The 22,204-nt window shown below is 42.0% G+C and overlaps 1 protein-coding gene across 1 annotated transcript in view; it reads left to right on the top strand.

The window, feature by feature from the left end:
- Positions 1-10,534: 10,534 nt before the first annotated feature.
- Positions 10,535-22,204, top strand: part of LRRC69 (leucine rich repeat containing 69) — a 902,784-nt gene continuing 891,114 nt past the window's right edge. The window contains exon 1 of the mRNA XM_044065468.1: positions 10,535-10,951. Coding sequence (XP_043921403.1) covers positions 10,775-10,951 — 177 coding nt within the window. The 5' untranslated portion in view covers positions 10,535-10,774. The remainder of the gene's footprint in view (positions 10,952-22,204) is intronic.

Below are 22,204 nucleotides of genomic sequence, written 5' to 3'. Positions count from 1 at the left end.
TCATAGCTATTTAACTGACTGTCAACAAGCAGTTAAGCGGCAAAATAAACACTTTTCTCTCAACTGGTGTCCCACAAGGCTCAATCCTTGGGCCACTGCTGCTCACTGTCTTTACTGACAAACTTTATACTACCGCCTACCCAGTCAGCATTGTTTAATACACAGAGGACTCCTCCCTCATATGTTCAGCTCCCACCCTTCCAGATCTTCTAGAAACAACCCAAAATTATTTCCTAGACATAGAAACCTATCTTTCTGATTATCAGCTTATACTCAATCCAAATAAAACAAAACAAATGCCCTTTTTAAATAACAAAACAGTTAATCACAATTCCCCCCTTTGCCATCTATTCCTTCAACAAAACTAAAATAGAGTCTGAAGATCACACCAAACAACTTGGGTCATAGTTGACAACTGTCTAAAGTTTGACAAACATTAGCTCTAACCATCAAAAGGTCCACATTAAACTGGGCTCACTATACGGAACAAAGCCACACCTTGCCAGCACCACCAGACATCCGATAGCCAGAATTCATTTTCTCTCCACTCTGCTATATGCCTCCTCCATTTTCACAAATCTCAGAAAAACATACTTAAATAAATTAGAGGCCTGTTACAGCAAACTTACAAAATTTGCTACTAACCAATCTTATAGGTTGCACCACTGCACTGCCATGCACCAACTTAATTGGATCAAACTACCCAACATTCTATCCCTCAACCAGCTAAATATAGTCCACTACATCACTCACCAACCAGATAACTGCCTAGCACTCAAAAACCTTCCTTTTTGGTACTGTTCTTCTTCTCCACACCATTATGTCGGATAAATAAAGTAGAATTGGTTTCAAGCAATGTAAGGATTGCAGCCATAAGTTACCGCTTTCTGATGGCCATGACTTATGTGTCTACTGTCTGAATGTCTTCACCTTACTGTAGATCCTCCGTGTGGGATTTGTAAAAATTTCTCTACCAGGACTCTCAACGAGAGGAAGAATAAGTTAATTTTGAAAGGTCTCCTCAAGTCTCCTTTCTCTGGGGTTATTTCTGGGTCGGAGGGCTCACCCCTTCTGTTAAACCCTGTAAGAGGTGCTCTTCCTCTTCTTCATCAAAGTCGCTCCCTTCTTCTCCCTCTGGAGATCATAGGGAGTTGACTCATAAGAAGGTGAAATTGATTTCTACTTTGGCGCTGCCACCTGTGACCCTGCCAGCTCCAGGCTCGGCACTGCCCCAAATTATTCTGGCTCTGGCCATGTCTTCCTTATCAATACCGGCACCGCAGTTCCTGGTGCAGACAACTACGGTTCTGACAGATCTGTCACAACCATTACCGGCACTGTCCATACAGGTTCATTCCCCTTCGGCACCGTTGGTACAATCTCCTTTGGCTCAGAGTACAACTCTTCTGTACTCCATGGTGCAGACATTTTCAGCACCATCCTTATTACCAGTGCAGACACTTTCCACGATGGCACCGTACCCTTCGGAGCAGACTTTTGCCTTTATGGTGCAGACACCTTCAACTACTATGGCACTGACATCGGCGCAGACTACTTCTACACAGTTTTCTTCAGTGCAGACACCCTCGGCTCCGATACCTGCACCTATTGAATTACCTAGAACCAAATATTCTCCTTCACTGGAACCATTTGCTGGCAGTCAATATAGTCCTTTCCTAGAAAGGCCAGAATCACCATAAGCTTTCTCCATGAGGTCAAACAAGAGTCTTTCTGAACAGGATGTGTTGCGGTTTGTTGACCAGTTGCTTGTGGCCAGAGATCTCTCTCAACCATTGAAGTCCACATTCCCTCATTCAGGTGAACGTATATCTCCTCAAACCCCAACGTACATTCCTCCTTCAACTTTTACTCAAGTTTCGAAGCCTATTACTCCGACAGCAGCTTCCCTTCCTCTGACTCCAATAGTGGATCTCACTTTGGAACCAGAGTCATCTTTGTGGCCCTCAGTGCATTGGGCTCTTCTCAGGCCAGTGGCTGTGCCATGGGAGAGGGCATTCCTGGCTCCACACCAATTTTTTCTATGGCACCCTCCAGGGGATCCTCTCTCTCTTATGGTTCACGGTCCTCTTGACAGCCCTGGTCTGGGGGCAGGCTAGTCAGGGCGGGGTGTGACCCCAGTTCCAAGGTTGTCATGCTCGGTTCCAGGCTCCCATCTTTCCTTGGGTGGGCCAGCCTTCCAGGCCATGGAGAGGGCGCTTGCCTCCGCTGGCAAATCTCACTTGTTGGCGTCCCCCCCCCTCTGTGCCACAACTGTCACAAGCCTCAACCACCGGGCACAAGAGCTTCAGGTTTCTCCTCCTAAGGAGACCCCCTCTTTGCAGTCTTCCACAGAACCTCCCACTGAGGAAGTACCCCGCAAAGTGTTGTATAAGAGGAAGCACATGGACTCAATGGAGGAGTCACTGACTGAAGATACGAATTTTGATGATTGGGAAGGGTCCACACGATCACCCACTGATGAGGTGTCCTTTGGTGACATCCTCATGATCCTTAGACAGAGGGGTGACTGGAAGTCCTCTAATCCTTCCTCTGAGGAATCCATATTCCTGCAGGCTTTTTGTGCCTAGCCCCCAACCTTCTGGGTCACCCCGCCTGCCGATGAGCTTGTCCAGTGCACATGGAAGGCTCCTGACACCCTGGAAGCGATACCAAGGAGGCCAGATAAAATATCATCTCCCCCAGCTGAGCACCCACATTGGCCACGAGGTCTTCCAGTAGATGCTATGGTGGTAGCAGCTGCAACTAAGAAGGATTTGGTAGAAGAGAGCCAAACTGTCCATCCGCCCAACAAGGAGTCCCGGGTGACTGACAGATTAGGGAAGCATGTATTTGCTTCATCAACCTTCGCCGTGAGGTCTTGGATTTATTTGGCACATTTTACCAGGCTTCAGAGAGATCTTATCAACCAGCTTTCTGAAACCTTGGCAGGAGCTGTTTCTGACGAGGTCCATGACAATGTGGCTTCTCAGATAACCACCCTAGAGTCCATTTACAACTCTCCCATGTGTCTTATTTCTCATGTAACAGAAGGGGTGGCTAGAGCAGCCGGCACGAGTATAGCTGCCAGATGACATGCCTGGATGTGCCTTTGCAACCTTGCGGACTCCTTTAAGGCTTTCTTCATGAATGCCCCCATAGAGGCTGCTTCTTTGTTTGTCCCTAAAGTCAAAGATAAGCTGGTAAGGTGAGAACAAGATGGCAAGACCCTGTCTGCCATTGGTGTTAGACACACCACTCCTCAGCGATTCTACTCCAGAAAACAGAGGAGCGGGAAGATGTGGCACAAGAAATCACAGGGCTCTTTCTGGGATGCACATGCCAAGTTCTCCCCTAGAGACAGAGGGGGAAATTCCAATGGAAGATGCCCCTTTCGGGGCACGAAACCAGGTTTCCAGAGATTCCTTCTCTGGTCAACCCTATCAGCACTCCTGAAGTGCTGCCCGACTGCTCACCTCTGGAAGTGGTCGGGGGTCATTTCTCCTTGTACCCCGCTGCCTGTCAAAATATAACCACCGACTCTTGGATACAATGGATAATATCCAGAGGCTATCACATCCTCTTCCATCTTTATCCAATCTCGTCAAAAGCATTACCCGATGTTCCACCCAGTCAAAGGGAAGCAGCAGCACACAAAGTCCAAAAGCTGCTACAAAAAGGAGTCATCCAGACGGTCCCCCCAGACCAGATAGGATCTGGTTTTTACTCAAGGTTCTTTTTAGTGCCAAAAAAGACAGGGGCCTGGAAACCAATTCTGGATCTTAGTACACTGAACCATTCTGGATGGTCATGGTTCAGTCTATCCTTCCTCTTCTGGAAGAAGACAATTGGATGTGCTCTATAGATCTTCAAGATGCGTCGTACCACATAAACATGGACAAATGCTCAAGAAAATACCTCTACTTCCGCATAGGAGCCAGTCACTACCAATTTCGAGCCCTGCCCTTTGGTCTCTCTACAGCCCCCAGATTGTTCACAAAATGCATGGCAATGGTTATCACTCACTTGCGACTTCAAGGATTCCAGGAGTTTCCATATCTAGACGACTGGCTCCTCACCTCCCCCACCAAGCGTCTACTGGAAGAAGCCCTGCAGTATACTGTCTTAACAGCTCAAAGTCTGGGAATCACTATAAACTGGGAAAAATCCAACACAACCCCAGCTCAGTCTTTGGAATTTATACGGGTACTGTTGGACATGAGAAATTGCACAGCATCCCTTCTGGAACACAGGCTTCAGAGAATAAGGCAACAAGTTCAACTGCTGCTCTGTCATCACAAATCTTCCACTCGATCTATACTCCAGCTATTGGGGTCAAAGGCAGCCTCAATTACCATTGTTCCTCTAGCCAGATTTCACATGAGACTCCTTCAGTGGCTACTTCTCACTCAGTTTTACCTTCTATGACATCCTTTATCTTTTCAGATAAGTGTAACTCAGAGATGCAAGCAAGATTAACTCTGGTGGACATCTCAAAATCCCCAACAATGGTCTCGCCCCTTCAACTCCCATCTTCCGATAGCCACAGTGACCACGGAAGCCTCCCTGATGGGGTGGGGGGGGCTATGTCAGGGAAACTCAGTCCAAGGCACCTGGTCGGAGACAAAGGCCCTTTTGCATATCAATGTCCTGGAAATGAAGGCTGTGTTTCTAGCACTGCAAGCATTTCATTCCATCCTTCCATCAGGGACTATTGCAATCCAATCAGCCAACATGTCAGTGGTCTGGTACATCAACAAACAAGGGGGCACCAGATCTTACCTGTTATGCCAAGAGGCCTTGAGAATATGGCGATGGGTGATAGCTTACAACCGCTTTCTAATTGCAATGCACATTGATGGGAGCTCCAATGTGATAGCAGACAAATTGAGCAGGTGCATTCTACAACCTCACGAGTGGTCCCTCAATCCTATAATAGCAGCAAAAACTTCAACTGCTAGGGCCAGCCTTGCTGCGACCTATTTGCCTCCCCAACCAACTAGAAGTGCAGCAACTATTTTGCCCTAATCCCCCCTCAGGGACAGTCACAAAGGGAAGCTCTAGTCCACGCTTGGCCCTCGAGTCTACTTTATGAGTATCCTTGTCTTCTCCTCATCTCCCAATTTCTGAAGAAAGCATGACAGTTGAAGAGCAGAGTAATCCTCATTGCTCCATATTGGGCTCGACAAGTCTGGTTTCCCTTCCTCTGGCCTCACCTGCTAGATCAACTGTGGATTCTCAACCCATCCTCAACGTTGATCTCCCATATGCAGGGTCTGAGTCACCCCAATCTAACAACCCTGAAACTGACAGCTTGGTTTCTCTACTTCCAATGACTGCCAGGCATGAAAACCACTCATCCCCTGTGCACAATATTCTTATTGCATCTCATAAATCGTCCACCAGACTAATTTATGTTAACAAATGGAAAAGGTTCTGTCCATGGGCAGCAAATAAACAATTAGACCCCTTGTCAGCCCCAGTTTCGGTGGTACTAAATTACTTATCACATCTTTTCCACTCTGGGCTGTCTGCCTCTACTATCCATGTGCATTTAGCTGCCATCTCAAATTTCCATACTGGTTTTCAAGATTCTTCACTTATGTCATGCAGACTCTGCAAGACTTTCTTGAAAGGGGTTATCCACCTAAAACCTCCCTTTAGAGAACCAGTACAACCTTGGGATTTGGCATTGGTTCTGCAAGCTCTAACAGCTCCCCCCTTTGAACCCATGTCTTCGTGTGATGTAAAATCTCTCTCTTGGAATACTTTGTTTTTAATTGCAATCACATCAGCCAGATGATTGTCGGAACTTCAGGCCTTATGCATCAAACCTCCCTATCTTATCTTCCATAAGGATAGGGTATCACTGAGAACTAATTCTACCTTTTTACCAGAAGTGGTGTCAGAGCGGTCTATCAACCAATCTATTGACCTTCCAGTATTCTTTCCTAACCATTCTAACAAGGGAGAGTATTGCCTGCATTCCTTGGATGTTCCTAGGCAAATACGATTTTATCTGGACAGAACAAAATCTACCCGTAAAAAAGACCAACTGTTTCTGGCTTTTTCTGGACCTAGACTGGGTCATCCTGTATCAAAAGTTACATTGGCTTCATGGCTGAGAAATTGTAATACAATCTCACCTTGCTTCATAGAGTCAAAGAACATTCTACAAGATATATGGCAATGCTAAGGCTTCCCTCAATGATATTTGCTCAGCTGCAACTTGGGCCAAACTTCATACCTTTATTCTTCATTACAAATTGGACTTGGCCTTCAGAGGTAGAGCTTCCTTTGGCTCCATAGTGCTCAGGAATGTCCTTTCATGAGGGCCACCCAGGGATACAGGTAGCTGGGGACTCTGTCCCATCAGTAAGGAATGAAGGAAGATTAACAACATCAGATAAAAAAGTTATGTCTTACCATAATGTTCCATCTGTGTTGTTGACCTTCGTTCATTCATTACTTCCCATCCTCCATCCCCCTTCCAGAGTGGTTGTTCTCATGTACTCCTTTATTGCAGGTCTGTTATGACCAGAGGTAGTCTCTTCTTTTATCTATCAATTTGCAAACTCGATATAAGGTAACAGGGAACAGAACATTCTGGGTAGGAACTTGGCTAGAGAGTTTTTGGCTGACGCAAGCTTGATATTGGCCGGCTTGGTTCCGAGGACAAAACCGATAACCCATCAGTAATGAATGAAGATCAGCAACACAGATGGAACGTTATGATAAGACATAACTTCTTATATATATATATATATATATATATATATATATATATGTATATGAAGAGGGCGCTAGATATGCATACACCCACTCACACACAGGTGAATGTCGTTGATTATTATTTCTATGCATGTGGGGGGGCAATCCCCTCAACCTTCTCTCCCCTTTTTATGTTCTTTTTTTTTTTTTTTGGAACGTAAGAGAAGAGGTAGTTTGCCACATTGGAGGTTACTGTGCACTTTTGTCAAATACATTTAACCTATGTAACAAGACCTACAGCATACATTTCAACCTCTCAGTGCAAGAAATCTGGACAAAGCCAGAAATAATGGGGTCACAGGCCCAACAATTTTAAATATTGCTCCTATAAACTTAGAAAGTTTTTAGAATAACACGTTTTGCATTATTATATATTGGCTTTGTATTAGAACATTACCCCAACATTGATTTTTGTGCAGGAATGGGCGTGGCCTATATGACTGACAGGGCTGAGTGGCAAGCCATGCAGATTATACAGTGACATAGTGAATGTCAATTATTTTCTACATTTATAAGTGCACCGTTGAAAGCACCGCATGTCATGGGTGTCTGACTTGTTTTGTCACTTTATACTTAACCAGATGATGTGTTGCACAGTAAGAAGCAGGTCAGAAGGGCAGTATGTACGCAGTATCCACAAGTTCCCGTTTTGCAGTCCATACCCATAACCCGTGCACTCCCATCTTTTTTTGGTATAATGTTGTGCAGTAACTGCTTTTGCAGGGGGGCAAGCCCCCCTGCACCCCCCACCTTTCTTTAAACATTTTTTTTTCTGGAGATAAAGCAACAAGCAATATTCTAAGGCAGTGGGACAATAAATACATGCAATAAAAAAGTCCTTTACAGAATAGGAATTTTAAGTCTGTGTAATAGATTTTATACATGCAGCATTTTATGTATTTGCCCCTCCCCTTTAAATAATTGTAATTCTCAGTGTAATAGTGTAATACTTTTGTATAAATGCAGCATAATCTCTGTTTGTTGTAATAGGTAAAAATCTGTTTGGATCGGTATACCATTTGTAAGTACACGTTCTGCCAAATTATTTAGCCTAACATGTAATATATTGAAGCTTTTGATCAATGGAAATTGGAAATCCTGGTACCAGCAAATAAGGGAGAAAAGGCTTTGTATTAAAATAATGGTTTTGTATTAGAACATTACCCCACCAGATGCGCAGTAGCAAGGACTGCCCATACCCCGCCCAGCACTCTCCGCATTAATTTATTTTGAAAACTGCTTTGAATAAACATGGGAAAACCATCCTCACAGAAATGAGTATGGTAAACTTTTTATTCAATACAAAGCCTTTTCTCCCTTATTTGCTGGTACCAGCATTTCCAATTTCCATTAATCAAAAGCTTGGATATATTTATTACGTGTTAGACTAAATAATTTGGCAGAACGTGTACTTACAAATGGTATACCGATCCAAACAGATTTTTACCTATTACAACATACACAGAATATGCTGCATTTATAGAAAAATATTACACTATTACACAGATTCATAGGTAGGTACTAGGCTATCGGCCCAAGGGCCTACGTAAGCCTAGCCAACAAGGTTCCCTGGCTTACGCCACCCAAGAAAGTTATTTTCCTGTGCCACTGTCGAGAAGAGACACAGAAGTGATCCCCGGGGTGTATTTCCTATTTCCCATCCACTCATCAAGATTTTTCTTGAAGAGTGCTAATGAAGAACTTTGCTTGACATAGATGGGTAGTCTGTTCCAGAGTATTGGAAGTCTCTGGGACAGGAATCTATCCCTCCACTGACAATTACAATTCTTTAAAGGGGAGGGGGCAAACACATAAAATGCTGCATGTATAAAATGTATTACACAGACTTAAAATTCCTATCCTGTAGGTGTGGGGTGTGGGTGGCGACCTTTCTGGGTGGTCTTTTTTATTGCATGTATTTATTGTCCCACTGCCTCAGAATATTGATTGTTGCATTATCTCCAGAAAAAAAAACTGTTTAAAGAAAGGTGGGGTGGAGGGTGCAGCAATTACTGCACAACATTATAGCAAAGAAAGGTGGGAGTGCAAGAGTTAGGGGTATGGACTGCAAAACGGGAACTTGTGGATACTGTGTACATACTGCCCTTCTAACCTGCTTCTTACCCTACACGAGACAGTATGTGGTTAAGTACAAAATGACAAAGCAAGTCAGACACCCAGGACATGCGGTGTTTTCCACGGTGCACTTATAAATGTAGAAAATAATTGACATTTACCATTTCACTGTATAATCTACATGGCTTGTCACTCAGCCCTGTCAATTATGTGTAGACCACACTCATTCCTGCACGAACATCGCTGTGGGGTAATGTTCTAATACAAAGCCGAAATAATTACAAAGTTTAGCATACTCATTTCTGTGAGGATGGTTTTCCCAAGTTTATTCAAAGCAGTTTTAAAAATAATGCGGAGTGTGCTGAGCGGGATTTGGGCGGTCCTTGTTACTGCGCATCTGGTGGGGTAATGTTCTAATACAAAACCTATATATTTTCTGAAAGATGTGAAGTCCGAAACTAAAATGTCTGTCATTATTTGGTATTACTTAGTGACTTCAGTATCTGCGGTGGTGGTGCTGCAGTAACGCTGTTGCCTCACAGTTAGACGTTGCCCGTTCGATTCTCAGTTAGAGTGTCTTCTGTGTGGTGACATGTGTAAATGGGCATTCCTTCGTTGAAGGTTGTGCGTTAGGCCCGGCAAGCCAGTATCTAAAAATCAACTGCCAATCATTAGCGGACCGGAGTTCCGCTGTGGCGACCCCTAACAGGGAAAAGCTGAAAGACACAACAACTTACTGAACTTCAGTCTTTAATGATGTCAGAAAACTGCAAATTTTATGAGGAACAGACCACAAATATGACGGAAAAAATCTGGACAATTGAGAGGTAGAGTCAAAATGAGTAACGCAGGAGTTAAGCGTAACAATGCTTCTTCAAGAATCCTGTTTCTCTTTTTTTATATTTTAATGTAGTTCCATTTTGTTTACTTAGTTGCCGCTTTTACTTACTATACAGTGTTGCCGGCAGAGCTTGGCGCCAGTTTGTTTTCTACTTCTTACATATTTTGATGCTGCGCTATCGTGGTAGTGGTGTTGTGGTAGCGTTGTCGCCGCACAGTAAGACGCTGTCCGGTACGACTCTCAATTTTTCATATGTTTTGTCCTGGAGCTTTTCTCCCCGGGCCTCTACTGAAAATGGACATATATCCAGTTAGGGTCGACAAATGTAAAATAAATAAAAATAAAATAGAGCGTCTTCTGCGTGGAGACATGCGTGAATGGGCGTACCTTCGTTGAAGGTTGTGCGTCAGGGCTGGCAACTCGGTACGTAAAAATCATTAGCGGACCGGAGTTCCGCTGTGGCGACCACTAACCGGGACAAGCCGAAAGTCACAACAACATATTTTGATGCTGCCATCTGCTGTTAAATGTGAAAAAAGTGTAGAAATGTTGGCGTTTGAATTCGAGATTTTTACCAGAATATTTTAGAATTATATTTGAGTAATTCGTGTAGTAAATGAACTTTTACACTCATTCCATAAGCCGTTTACTATTTGCCTTCCTACTATACGCAGGCAGAACTTTTGAATGGGGCTATTTTTGTCTCATAAAAATTGCACTCGTAGTCATTTCCTTCTCTGGGTATCGGGTAGTTTTTCACACTCTTCCATCAAACCATTACCGAGTTTGTTTTATAGAAACAATTGGCGGCTATATCACTGCTGACTTTTTGAAACTGGACTGCTGAACGTTCAACCTGCAACTGACGGCGTCACGTCTCCATGGCAATAGGAAACATTCGCGGGTTCATTGAAACACACTGCATTCCTTTTAAGTTTGGCAAAAAAAAAAAAATCCCGGAACTGTTTTATACAGCGTGTCTGTTCTTAGTACAGACATTAATTAGCTTTCATTAACGAAATTATTGAATTCACTTTCATCTGTCTTTTGAATGTCATTCTGCACTACGGGCGCATCCCAGTATATGCCATGTCAAATAAGCTACTGATGAGAGCAATCCAGGGAAATGCTAAAATCCTAAACCTTAACGGAAAGAAACTTAAGGAAGTCCCAAATGCTGTGGAACGCCTGTCTGCTTTAGTCAGTCTTCAACTAAAAAATAATATAATTTCGAAGCTTCCAAACGAGATGGCAACTCTCAGAAACGTGAGTATGTTTATTATTTTACTAGCTGAAATGGTGTGTGGTCTTGTTACGGAACTACAGCATACCTCTCAACTGTCTATTTTTTATGTCTGTCGCTACTTTTGCTTGAAATGTGCCCCATCTGTCCTAAAATTGAACACCTTTTGAGAAATGGTGGTGGATTACAGGTAAGTGTTGGTAAACACTGGTAATCATAACAGTTACAGACTTCGTTTAACTTCAGAAATATGTATTAATTCACATTCTCTTTTTCTGTCAACTTTTTTAAATTAATAGCAACAGTACTTAAAATGTACTGCTTTGGGCCTTTTTACTTTTTTTTTTTTTTGCTTTGTTCCTCATTTTGGAGCCAACAGGCTCAGAGATCAAATCACTATTAGTTGCAAGGTGAATGCTTTGGTTTTCTAAAAGTAGTAGGAAACCTCTACATATGCAGTCATACTGTTTAGAAATCCAAGACCAGTGTATGACAGCACCAAGTATGCAGTATGTTTCGAGAAACAAAATAAATAATGGCACACCTATGAAAGTGCCCATGCACTTTGAGAAAATCATAATGAAATATTGGGGCAGACTGTTAATCACTGGCACCTGTTCTGCTATAATTTATTTCTTGAAGTATGTTTGACAAAGATTCGGTATAAATGTAAATGTGCAACTGAAAAAAAGTCTGAAATATGTTATTACTAGTGATTTATATAACAATGAGTGACAACTGCATTTGCATGGTTTGTCCAAAACCACTAACTGTTTTTAGTATTACTTTTGGTGCAGTGTTAGCAAAGAGGATGACACATTCTAGCATCCACTATTTTCTTAGTATATCAGTACTGCAGTGGTATCAGCCTGTAGGTCATGTATGTGTACACATATGTTTATTTGGTTGTTTGTTAAGCTGGTGAGTGGGCTAGTCCATGAGCCCTTTTCAGATACAACCAGCCCAGAAGGTAAAACAGTATCTGACAATCATTAGCTCGCTTAACAAGTGATCAGAGACCTTGGTATAAAGTATAATAGTCATTAAATCACATAACTAATAAATATACTGACAAAAATAATACATTGACAAAAACATAAGATTTTGGTAAAAACGACTCGCACGAAAACTGATGAATTGACCAAATGATACATGCAATGGCCTGGGTGCAAAAAAAGACAATACCATAGGTACAATGATAGTTTTTATATTACTGATGTAACAGATTGTTTTCATGTTCATATTGTCACTGAGAGATTCCCCAGTCTCGTATAATTTTAGTACCTTTTTTAATGGTTATGATGAGCATCCCTGTAATGAAAATGCTCATAAAACATTTCTGGTTTCAGCTACTTTCACAATACTATTAAAAAAATCTTCCACACTATCTTCTAAATTATATACTCTGTGCTGAGCGTGTACCATCCTGGAGGAAAGTAAAATACTTAGGGTTTTATCAAAATTAAAATATTTTCCTTTCCCTGTAGTCATATTAATTTAGAACGAGAAAACAACTTTTACAAAACATGGCTCAATGCCTAGTGATTGAGCATTTCTGCTTTTGAAAAATGTCTTAATCCCCTAAAATAAATCTTACACATCTTTACCTTTCTTCCATAATGCATCTTAATTTATGTAAAAGAGGTGTAACTTTTTTAAGATCATATGGAGGTTGAAATGGGAGGGTAGAAAGGAGTGAACGAGTTTAGGCAAGCAAGCTAATGGGTTAGAATTCTGGTAGATTAGATTATTTTATGGAAGGATGAGAGGATAGAAATAACAGCATAGTTTATTGGCTTATGATTTAGCAATGCTGACATGATTTGGTAGTGGAAAGGAAGAGGTACTCTGGAAGTGGAATCCTCGGATGTATAGAGGGTCAGCTAGAACCTTGTGGTTAAAAAGCATGGCAAACAAATTTGATTAAGGAGAATTCTAGGGAAAGGATTAAATTGTGGAGGCAAAGATAAAGATGGCATGGAAGAGTGTGACACTTGCCCAAATAGAACTTATAGTATCCTAAAAAGAAACGTTTAGGGATACCGAAACAGTAATTTGTAGATATGGATGGTGTAGGGTGGAAGGAATGAGAGGCGTATGGAGAATGTGAAGGAGAGGGTGCAACAGGAGAAGGAAAAGGGAAAGATGAAGGCTGAAAGGGTAGAAGAGGAGACCAAATAATGGCAAAAGGAAGATGTGGAGATTAAGTTGTTAGTGTCGAGGTTGAATAAAGTACAGTTTAGTACATACCATAAATGTAGATGTCCGAGAGGTATGCATCTGCAGTCCTAACAAATGGGTTGTCCTGCCTCAGTCAGCCCTTCGGTCGGCTGGATTCCAAAGTCTGGGTCTGGCCTCGGCTGATGTCGCACTTCACCCGACGTCATAGCTGCTGTGAATTGGGTATAAAGACATCAGCCGACACCATTTTCCTCAGTGTTTCTTGCCCCAGATGCCAGGTGCCCTCTAGGAAGGCTAAATTTGGATAAATGTAAATGATTCCAAACAGTAGAGAACAAACAAAAATAAACATGTATATACATATATACAAACAAATACACCATAATAGATTCCCCCAGCTAGCTACAAGATGGGCAAATACCCTAGGAGTACCACAGAGGGGAAGGAGGGTGGGTAATCCTGACTGCAGATGCATACCTCTCGGACATCTACATTTATGGTAGGTACAAAACTGTACTATGTCCTTCAAGGATGCATCTGCAGTCCTAACAAATGGGTAGAATACCATAGCCAAACTGGGGGAGGAGGCACTAAGATGATTATGGTGTAGTTAAGATCCCTTGCAAAACAGCAGTTGCAAAACCTGCTCGGGATCTGGAGTATAAAGGTAGATTATAATGCTTGGCAAATGTATGCACGGAGCTCCAAGTAGCAGCTTCTAAAATGTCTTTGGTAGCCACTCCTCGTAAGAAAGCTGTAGTATTGGCTATAGCCCTTGTGGAGTGAGGTCTGATGTCTTTTGGAGTTGTCTTTCCATGAAAAGAGCAACAAAATCTAATGCAATTTCCTATCCATTTTGAGATTGTCTGTTTTGAAATTGCTTTTCCTTCCATTCCTGTTGCATATGCTACCAGAAGCTGGTCAGTTTTTCTATTGTTCTTGGTTCTGTCCAGATAGTAGCGCAATTGCCTGTGCACATCCAAGGTATGTAGTAGTCTTTCCCCCCTGTTCTGTGGGTTGGGGAAGAATGTTGGTAGGTGGATTGCTTGGTTCAATGATACCCTGGAGACCACTTTTGGCATAAAAGTAGGGTTAGTTCTCAAGGACACTCTATCCTGATGGAAGATAAGGAAGGGCTGTACTGCCATTAATGCCTGTAATTCAGAAACCCTTCTTGCTGAAGTGATTGCAAGCAGGAAAGCAGTTTTCCAAGATAAGAACTGTAATTCTGCTGTTGCTGCTGGTTCAAAAGGGGGAAGTGTTAACTTTTCCAGCACAAAATTAAGGTCCCATGTAGGCAAAGGTGGCTTCCTTGGAGGCTTTACATTTTTAATTCCTCTCAGAAACTGCCTGAGTAGAGGATGAGAGAAGACTGGAGGTTCCATGTTGTATTCTGCTGAAATTGCTGATGCATGAATCTTAATGGAGGAGTAAGACAGGCCATTGTGGAAAAGCTCTGCTAAATATTCCAGAATGTTAGCTATGTTTGCTAATGATACATTTTCTCCTTTTGCTGCACTCCAAATGAGGTATCTTTTCCATTTGGCTGAATAAGTCTTCCTTGTGGAGGGTCTGCGAGCCTCCAGGATAATGTCTTTAACCCTCTGAGATAAATCTGGGTTATTTTGTTTTATGTAATATTCCAAGCAGCTAGCTGCAGTGTTTTCAAGTTTGGATGTAGGATCTTGAAGTTGTTCTGTGTTAGCAGTAAAGGAACTAGAGGTAGAGGCCATGCGTGTGTCCGAGACATACTCCTCAGTAGCGGGTACCAATGCTTCCTCGGCCAGTCTGGAGCTATCAGGATGATCTTTGGGTGATCTTCTTTGATCTTCAGTAGCACTTTGTGCATCAAAGGAAGAGGTGGGAATGCATATGCTGTCAGGTTTTCCCAACTGAAGGAGAGGGAGTCCACCTTCCAAGCAAGTGGGTGGCATGTCCTTGTGCAGAATTTCCTCAATTGGTGGTTGTGTGGGGATGCGAACAGGTCTATTTCTGGTAGTCCCCATTTCTTTGTAATGGATTTGAAGAAGTCTGGATGCAGCATCCATTCGTGGGCATCCGTGGTAGTTCTGCTTAAGGTGTCTGCTAGTATATTTTCTTTTCCTGGCACAAATATGGCCTGCAGCTGAATGTTGAGGTTCAGGACCACATTCCACAGGTCCATTGCCATCCGGCATAGAGGATATGAGTGTGTGCCTCCTTGTTTGTTGATATACCACATGACTGTGGTGTTGTCCGTCCTTATCAGCAAATGACCCTGTTGAAGAAACGGTCTGAATGTCTGAATTGCCTGTTTCACTGCCAGCATCTCTTTTTGATTTATGTGTAGGTTCAGCTGGTCTTGTGTCCATAGGCCTTGTATACACTTGTCCACCATGTGTGCCCCCCAACCGAGGTCTGAGGCATCCGTGGTGATAGTCTGGCTTGGGAGAGGCTTGTGGAAAGGCAGTCCTCTGTTCAACTGACAGGCCTGAGCCCACCACAGGAATTCTTGCTTCAGGCATGGAATTCTTGGAATCTGGGCTTCTAGACTGTGCTTGTGTTGAGACCATAAATTCCTTAGGTACCATTGCAACTTCCTCATATGCAGTCTGGCATGTGGAATCAATATTATACAGGATGCCATGTAACCCAGGGCTTGCAGGACTTTCCTTGCTGTAAGCTGGTTCTGTGTTGTTAATGCCATGAAATAGAGTGGTAGTTGCTTTTGCTTTTCTGCTGTGAGAAATGCCATCTGATTTGAAGTGTCCAGTTCTGCACCCAAGAATGTTATCCTTTGGGATGGTACCAGCCTTGACTTTTCATGTTGACTGTGTATCCCAGGGCTTGCAGTAGTTGTATAACCTTTTCCAAATCTTTTGTTAATTTGGTCTTGTTGTCCGCTTGTATTAGGCAGTCGTCCAGGTATGGATAAATCTGAATTCCCTGAAGCCTGCAATGAGCAATTACTGATGCCAGGCATTTCGTGAATACTCTGGGCGCAGTAGATAAGCCAAAGGGCAATGCTGAGAATTGATAATGCTCTGATCCTGCAAGAAATCTGAGGTATCTTCTGCAATCTGGTCGTATAGGGACATGCAGGTATGCCTCCTTGAGATCTAGAGTCACCAGCCAAGACTCCTTGCATGGGAAGAAGTTGCTGTAGGGTCAGCATTTTGAATTTTGGAACAATGAGATATGTGTTCAGAGCGGACAGGTCGAGAATAGGTCTCCATTGATTTTCTTTCCTTGGTACCAGGAAAAGTCTGGAGTAAAATCCTTGTCCTTGTTCCATAGACGGTACCTTTTCTATAGCTCTCATCCTTAGTAAGTGGTTGATTTGTCCTAGAGCGTTTTTTTTTTGGTTTGGTGGTAGGTTTGGCATTCCTCTCTTTTTTGGTAGAGTGTGGAAGTGAAACCTGTAGCCTTTGTCTATTGTCTGTAAAATCCATTTGTCTCCTGTAATGTAATGCCAGTTTACGGAAAATAAGGCTAGCTTTCCGCCTAAGGGTGCTTCCAGTTGTTCCCTGGTAGAGTCAAGTCATTGTGTCTGTCCTGTGGAAGTGGTAGTAGCTGGATCTGTGGCAGTACTTCTCTGGTTGTTAGGCTGCCACTGACGTCGCCTGTAGGCACCTCTGGATTGGCCTCTGCCTCTTGGGCGTCTATTTCTGCCCCTCTGTGCTCTGGAGGTGTCTGGAAAGGACCAATTCTTCGAAGGCCAATTTCTACTAAACCTCGGAGGCTGGACCTGTAAGAAATCCTTGACTGTTTGGACAGATTTTGCTTTTTCTTCCACCTTCTTTAGCACTTGCTGTGCAGGGGAGCCAAACAAACTTTGTTTCTCCATGGGAGCATCTAGGAGCTTTGACTTTACATGGTCTGGTAAGGATTGCTCTTTTAATCATGCATGCCTTCTGATCACTGTACCAGTCATAGCTGATCTAAAGGAAGCCTCCAGTGCATCATAGCCGCATTTTAAGGAATGATTACTGACCTGCTGAGTGTTATGTACCAAATCCTGAAGGGACTTACGGTCTATAGGTTCAGGAGAGGACAGTTTTTATTTAGCTGGTCTAACAAAAATTCCTGATACTGAATCATGTGGAATTGACAGTTTAAGGCCCTAGCCGAAAGAGTAGCAGAAGTATAAACTTTTTTAACCCATCTCTCTAATGCCCTAGATTCTCTTTCAGAGGGGAGGGGGTTTTTGGCAGAGGCAGCTGCTACAGCTTTGGGGCCCTGTGAAATAGTTTCAGGATCTGCAATAGGAGCCTTATACAAGTGAAAGTGTGTGTCCGGGACCCTGTAATATCTGTCAGGCTTAGCAGGGGCCGGGGGTAGAGAGTCAGGGGCAGTACAAGCATCATTAAATGCATCATCCACAACTGTTAGTACTGGAGGAATGGCTAAAGGCCTGTGCTGTGGTAAATATAAAAAGGTCCTTAGCCTTTTCCTTGAATCTGAAAAGTCCTGGCCCTGCCATTGAAATTGCTCTCTCATAGCATGCAGGGTTTCCCCAAAAGAAAATTCCTCAGGAGGAGAGGCAGAAGGAATGGAGTCTTCTGCATCAGAGTCCTCATATGGAGAATAAGGGCCTTCTGGAGGATTTGAGTTTTCTGAATCATCCGAGGAATAATCAGTTGAAACTGGCTCAGGGGGCTCTGCTCTAGGCCTCTTCTCTGGAGGGGGTTGAGAGGCCCTGTCAGGGTGAGGTTCGGATCCCCTGATCAAGGAAATGAGATCCTCAGCCAGGCTGAGCATTTGGGAACTAGAGGTAGGCCTGTGTGACGGGGTTTTAGCAGGCAAGGCCTTAGAAGTTTTAGCTGCTTTAGCCCTGGAAAAAGCCTTGATAGACATAGATGCAGGGGGCCTAGCAGCTCCACGTGCAGGAGTAGATATGTCTAAAGGAATAGTATCTGATAAATCCTGGGAACCTGCTACAGCAGGGGAAATTTCAGCAGCAGATTCAGCAATGCTGAGTGAGGCCTCGGCTATAGGAGGTATGCTTTCGGCTGAAGGAAGAACCGTGGACTCGGTTTCAGCCGAAACCGAGACACTCGCGGTTGGCTTAACCGTGGTTTCGGCCGAAACCGCGGACCGCGAGTGTCGGTCCTTTTCCTTACGCTTTTTAGCTAATTGTGAAGTCGGTGTCTCCGGCATTTTGTAAGCAAAAGCGGGGCCGAAAAACTCCTCTGCAAACTCCGACCGACGTCTAAGTGTCCGTCGGTTGAAGGAAGCACAGGCTAGACAAGCTGCTACGTCGTGGTCTGGGCCTAAGCAAGGAAGGCAGTAAGAGTGGAAATCCTTATGAGGTATTTGTTTCCCACAAGTTAAACAGTTATTTACTTTTTCTGACATCGGCTGAGGCAAGAAAGAGTTCCCAACGGGGTACTTAGCTTTTTAGAAGTCTTCGGTAGTAGTAATCTCTGGATCTGACTGACCGGCACTTGCGAACAGCTTCTGCTTCGGGCACCGCGCGGCAAGAAAGACTGAGGAAAATGGTGTCGGCTGATGCCTTTATACCCAATTCACAGCAGCTATGACGTCGGGTGAAGTGCGACATCAGCCGAGGCCAGACCCAGACTTTGGTATCCGGCCGACCGAAGGGCTGCCTGAGGCAGGACAACCCATTTGTTAGGACTGCAGATGCATCCTTGAAGGACATCCAAGAGACAGGAAGAAAGTGTAAGGGCTTTAAAGAACCAAACAAGGCAGAGATTAATAACAGGAAGGAGTTTAAGGACTGCTTTACAGAATACTACTGATGCTGTGCATTAGTAGGACAGATAAGGGTGCAGTTACAAACTGTATGAAAAGGCACGTGAGAAAGGGTAAAGTAGTGACAGCAATTAAATATCTACAAAAGGGAAGATGGCAGAGGAGTGCATAAACGTTTATAAGAAAATAGGGATAGAGGTGAAGGAGGGTTTAATATTTATGCTTAGCAAACAGCTTTCATAAATTCTGAAACTCAAATGGACAATGTAAAATCATCAAGCAATAACAATCTGTAAATTCCAATTAAAAAATGAGACCGGTCTACTAATAGTATGTATGTAGCATAATTATTCTTTTGTATTAATGTTTTTTAAACACCTTTATTGGATTATCACTTGTGATGTAGGCAGAATTATAATTATATAAAATTAATCAAACCATATTAACAAGTTAACATTTACAAACGTTGCAGGATATGTAACAATATATATATATATATATATATATATATATATATATATATATATATATATATATATATATGTAATGTATAATCTAAGCAACATTGCATAAATTATTCAATTCCTGCCATCTTCTAAACCTCATTCCTCGTCCAAAACATTTTCTGCATGTATTGTTCTCGCAATTTCCATTTCTTCAATGTAGCTTACTCCTACTCCTCTCTAAAGATCCCACTTCCTGTTCTTTTTCTCTGTTACAGTATTTACTATTTCAAGTATAGTAGATTTTGAATTTTCATTTTCTAGTAATTGTTTTTTTTTTTGTAGCCACCAGAATTTAACTTAAGAAGGCCTTCCTATATCTAGGCAATTCAGATCCCATATCCACCTCAAAAAGTCATTTCCTTAGTTACACTTTTGCTTGCTTAGTAATCCTGACAAAATACTCTGTAGGGAAAGTCTGCCAACTCATTATCCTCCCAAAACATATGTTCCCAGTTTCCTCTTTCTTCCCTATCACACCTGAGGAAAAAATCTTTGGAGTCTGTTTGGGGTATAAAAGTACCTATGCAAATACTTCCAGGCAAAAATTCTAAGTTTTCTACACGTATGTTGCATATTTGGGAGTCATACACATTTCCTCCCAACGTTTCTTCGTGAATTGCATATCTAATCTCTCCTCTTAATTGTTTTCTGACCTCTTCCGATTGATTCCTATATTTAATGTGCCATATTTTATATGCTGTACTAATTTTCCCTTTTTAACAGCAGCTTCTGTTCTACAATCAGTTAAATTCAACCCATGCAGATCTTTCAATTAGGATTCTCCTATCTCTTTCTCTTTGTCTGTACTGTGATATCAATCCTTGATAGGGAAGTCAATCACTATCCTGCAATCCAAATGTCTTCTTGATCTTTTACCACTCTGTTACTTTTCTTTCTCTATTTATTTGTTCCCAGTACCCTATTTTTTTTTGCCAGCTTCCTCCAGTAAATTCCAACCTTCTCTTGTCTATTCTCTGCACCTATAATTGCACTCATCCCTACTGGCAGAATTTTCTTTCTTCATTCCCATGTTGGCTTAGTTCTTGGCATGCTTTCTGCTTCTTTATGAATATAATATTCTAATGAATTCCCATTTGTTCCTTATTTCTTGAATTACCCCCTGCTTCATCATCCTCATCCCTTTCCACTTTGGACTGTAACCTTCTGCTGGTGTTATGTACAAGAACCTTTTCTACGTAGCTCTAAAATATCCCTTCTAATCAGGTAATCCTAAATCTTCTTGTTCTGTTGGGAATATCAACTTATCCCATTTGACTCTTGCTGTTTTTCTCTCCCAAATAAAATCTTTCAACTCTTTATTAATTACTATCCACAGCTTCTCCTGTGGTTGATAAAAAATGACCTAGTCTGTGAATAAAACTAATGAGACTAAAAATATTTTTACTGCTTGTATCTTGCTATCCATATCTATAAGCAAGAGCCTCCAGTTTCTCAGTTTTTGTATTGGCTTTTGTTTAGCCTCTTCTCACATATCCTTAGCTGCCATAATCAAATCCTTTTTAATCCATATTCCTAAGTACTTCATTTTATCATGTCCTCATAAATACTGGGTATTGCTGAACCAGTTTATGTGTGGTACATAGTTTTTATCTACTGCCTTTGTTTTATCTTCATTAATTTTATATTTCCCCAAAAACCCAGAACTGCTTCAGAATATTCCACAATACTGAGATATAATTTTCTGGTTCCATCAGGTACACAGTAATATCATCTGCAAATAAAGGCAACTTTTCTTGAATACTATACCATTTATATACTTCTTTACTAGTAGTTTTAAATATAAAGCAAATAACAAAGAGGAAAGAGGACACCCCTGCCTTGTTCCTGTTTTCAGACACAACTTATCAAAGAGGAACCTTCCCACTTTGATTTTTTTTGCCTCTGATCCCTCATATATCCTTCTAATTAGCCTTGTTATTGTATCAGAAAATGCAAATGCTTCCATTGCCCTACTCATAAAATCCCAGCTTACTCTGTCGAATGCTTTCTCAGCATCAAGACCCAACAGTAACAGCAGCATTTTCTGTACTTGCATATTATCGCAACCAGATTTTTCAGGAACCGTAATTGTCAGAGTTCTCAGGAAACGAGTGCATGTTTATACTGAAAAGGAGTATTCAAAGTCCGAACTACTATTGGATCACACTGGTTAAGCAGCAGGAACAGGAATAACTGGCAAATTCCTCTTCCTGTTTAGCATGCATTACCAATGTGAGTTAATGGGAAGTAAAATTAACATGGCTGCTAGTATACCAAACTACTGTAATGCTACAACACAGAAAAAAAATGATAATTCAACAAAATAATATATACCAAGAGACCACAGACACAGAAAAGGTATATTTTCAGAAAAGAGTTTATTTCGCACAATGTTTTAATGTTTCAGTAAAGGAAGGATTGTATTGAAAATGGAAAAATTAGTTATCTTAACTGTAGTAAGTAGGAATGTGTTGTGCAGGTGTCGGGTTTAGAAGCAGTTTTGCGGTCATTGTTGTCTTTACTGCTGTGTTAATGTGAACAAGTTATTAGTTGGTTGTTTTTGACTCTGTGGTGTGAAGTTGACAGCTATTGCATTCATTATACTTTCAAAGCAGTCATTTCTCTGGGCAATTTGAGTTTCATGCCAGATGTATCCTTACTACTTCAAATCTGAGTTTAGGAGTCCAAATGGTGATGAGCTGTTTTTTTTTTATTTCTCCATTTACCAGAACCCCATATGTGTTCAACGCCTTGAGTATGGACACCAGTGTCAGGATCCACAAAGTTATATTTATGGTTAACCTTCTCATGTGTAAAACTAGCTTCTTCAAGTTCCTTAGTTTAATAAGCTCACCAGGAGTCTGAATTAATATTGGTACCCTCTTTAATATA

Source organism: Protopterus annectens, chromosome 3.part0 (genome assembly GCF_019279795.1).
Source record: "Protopterus annectens isolate FY-2018-M chromosome 3.part0, PAN1.0, whole genome shotgun sequence".
NCBI lineage: Eukaryota > Metazoa > Chordata > Ceratodontiformes > Protopteridae > Protopterus > Protopterus annectens.
Note: the sequence above shows the minus strand (reverse complement) of the source record. Positions and strands in the feature narration are given on the sequence as shown.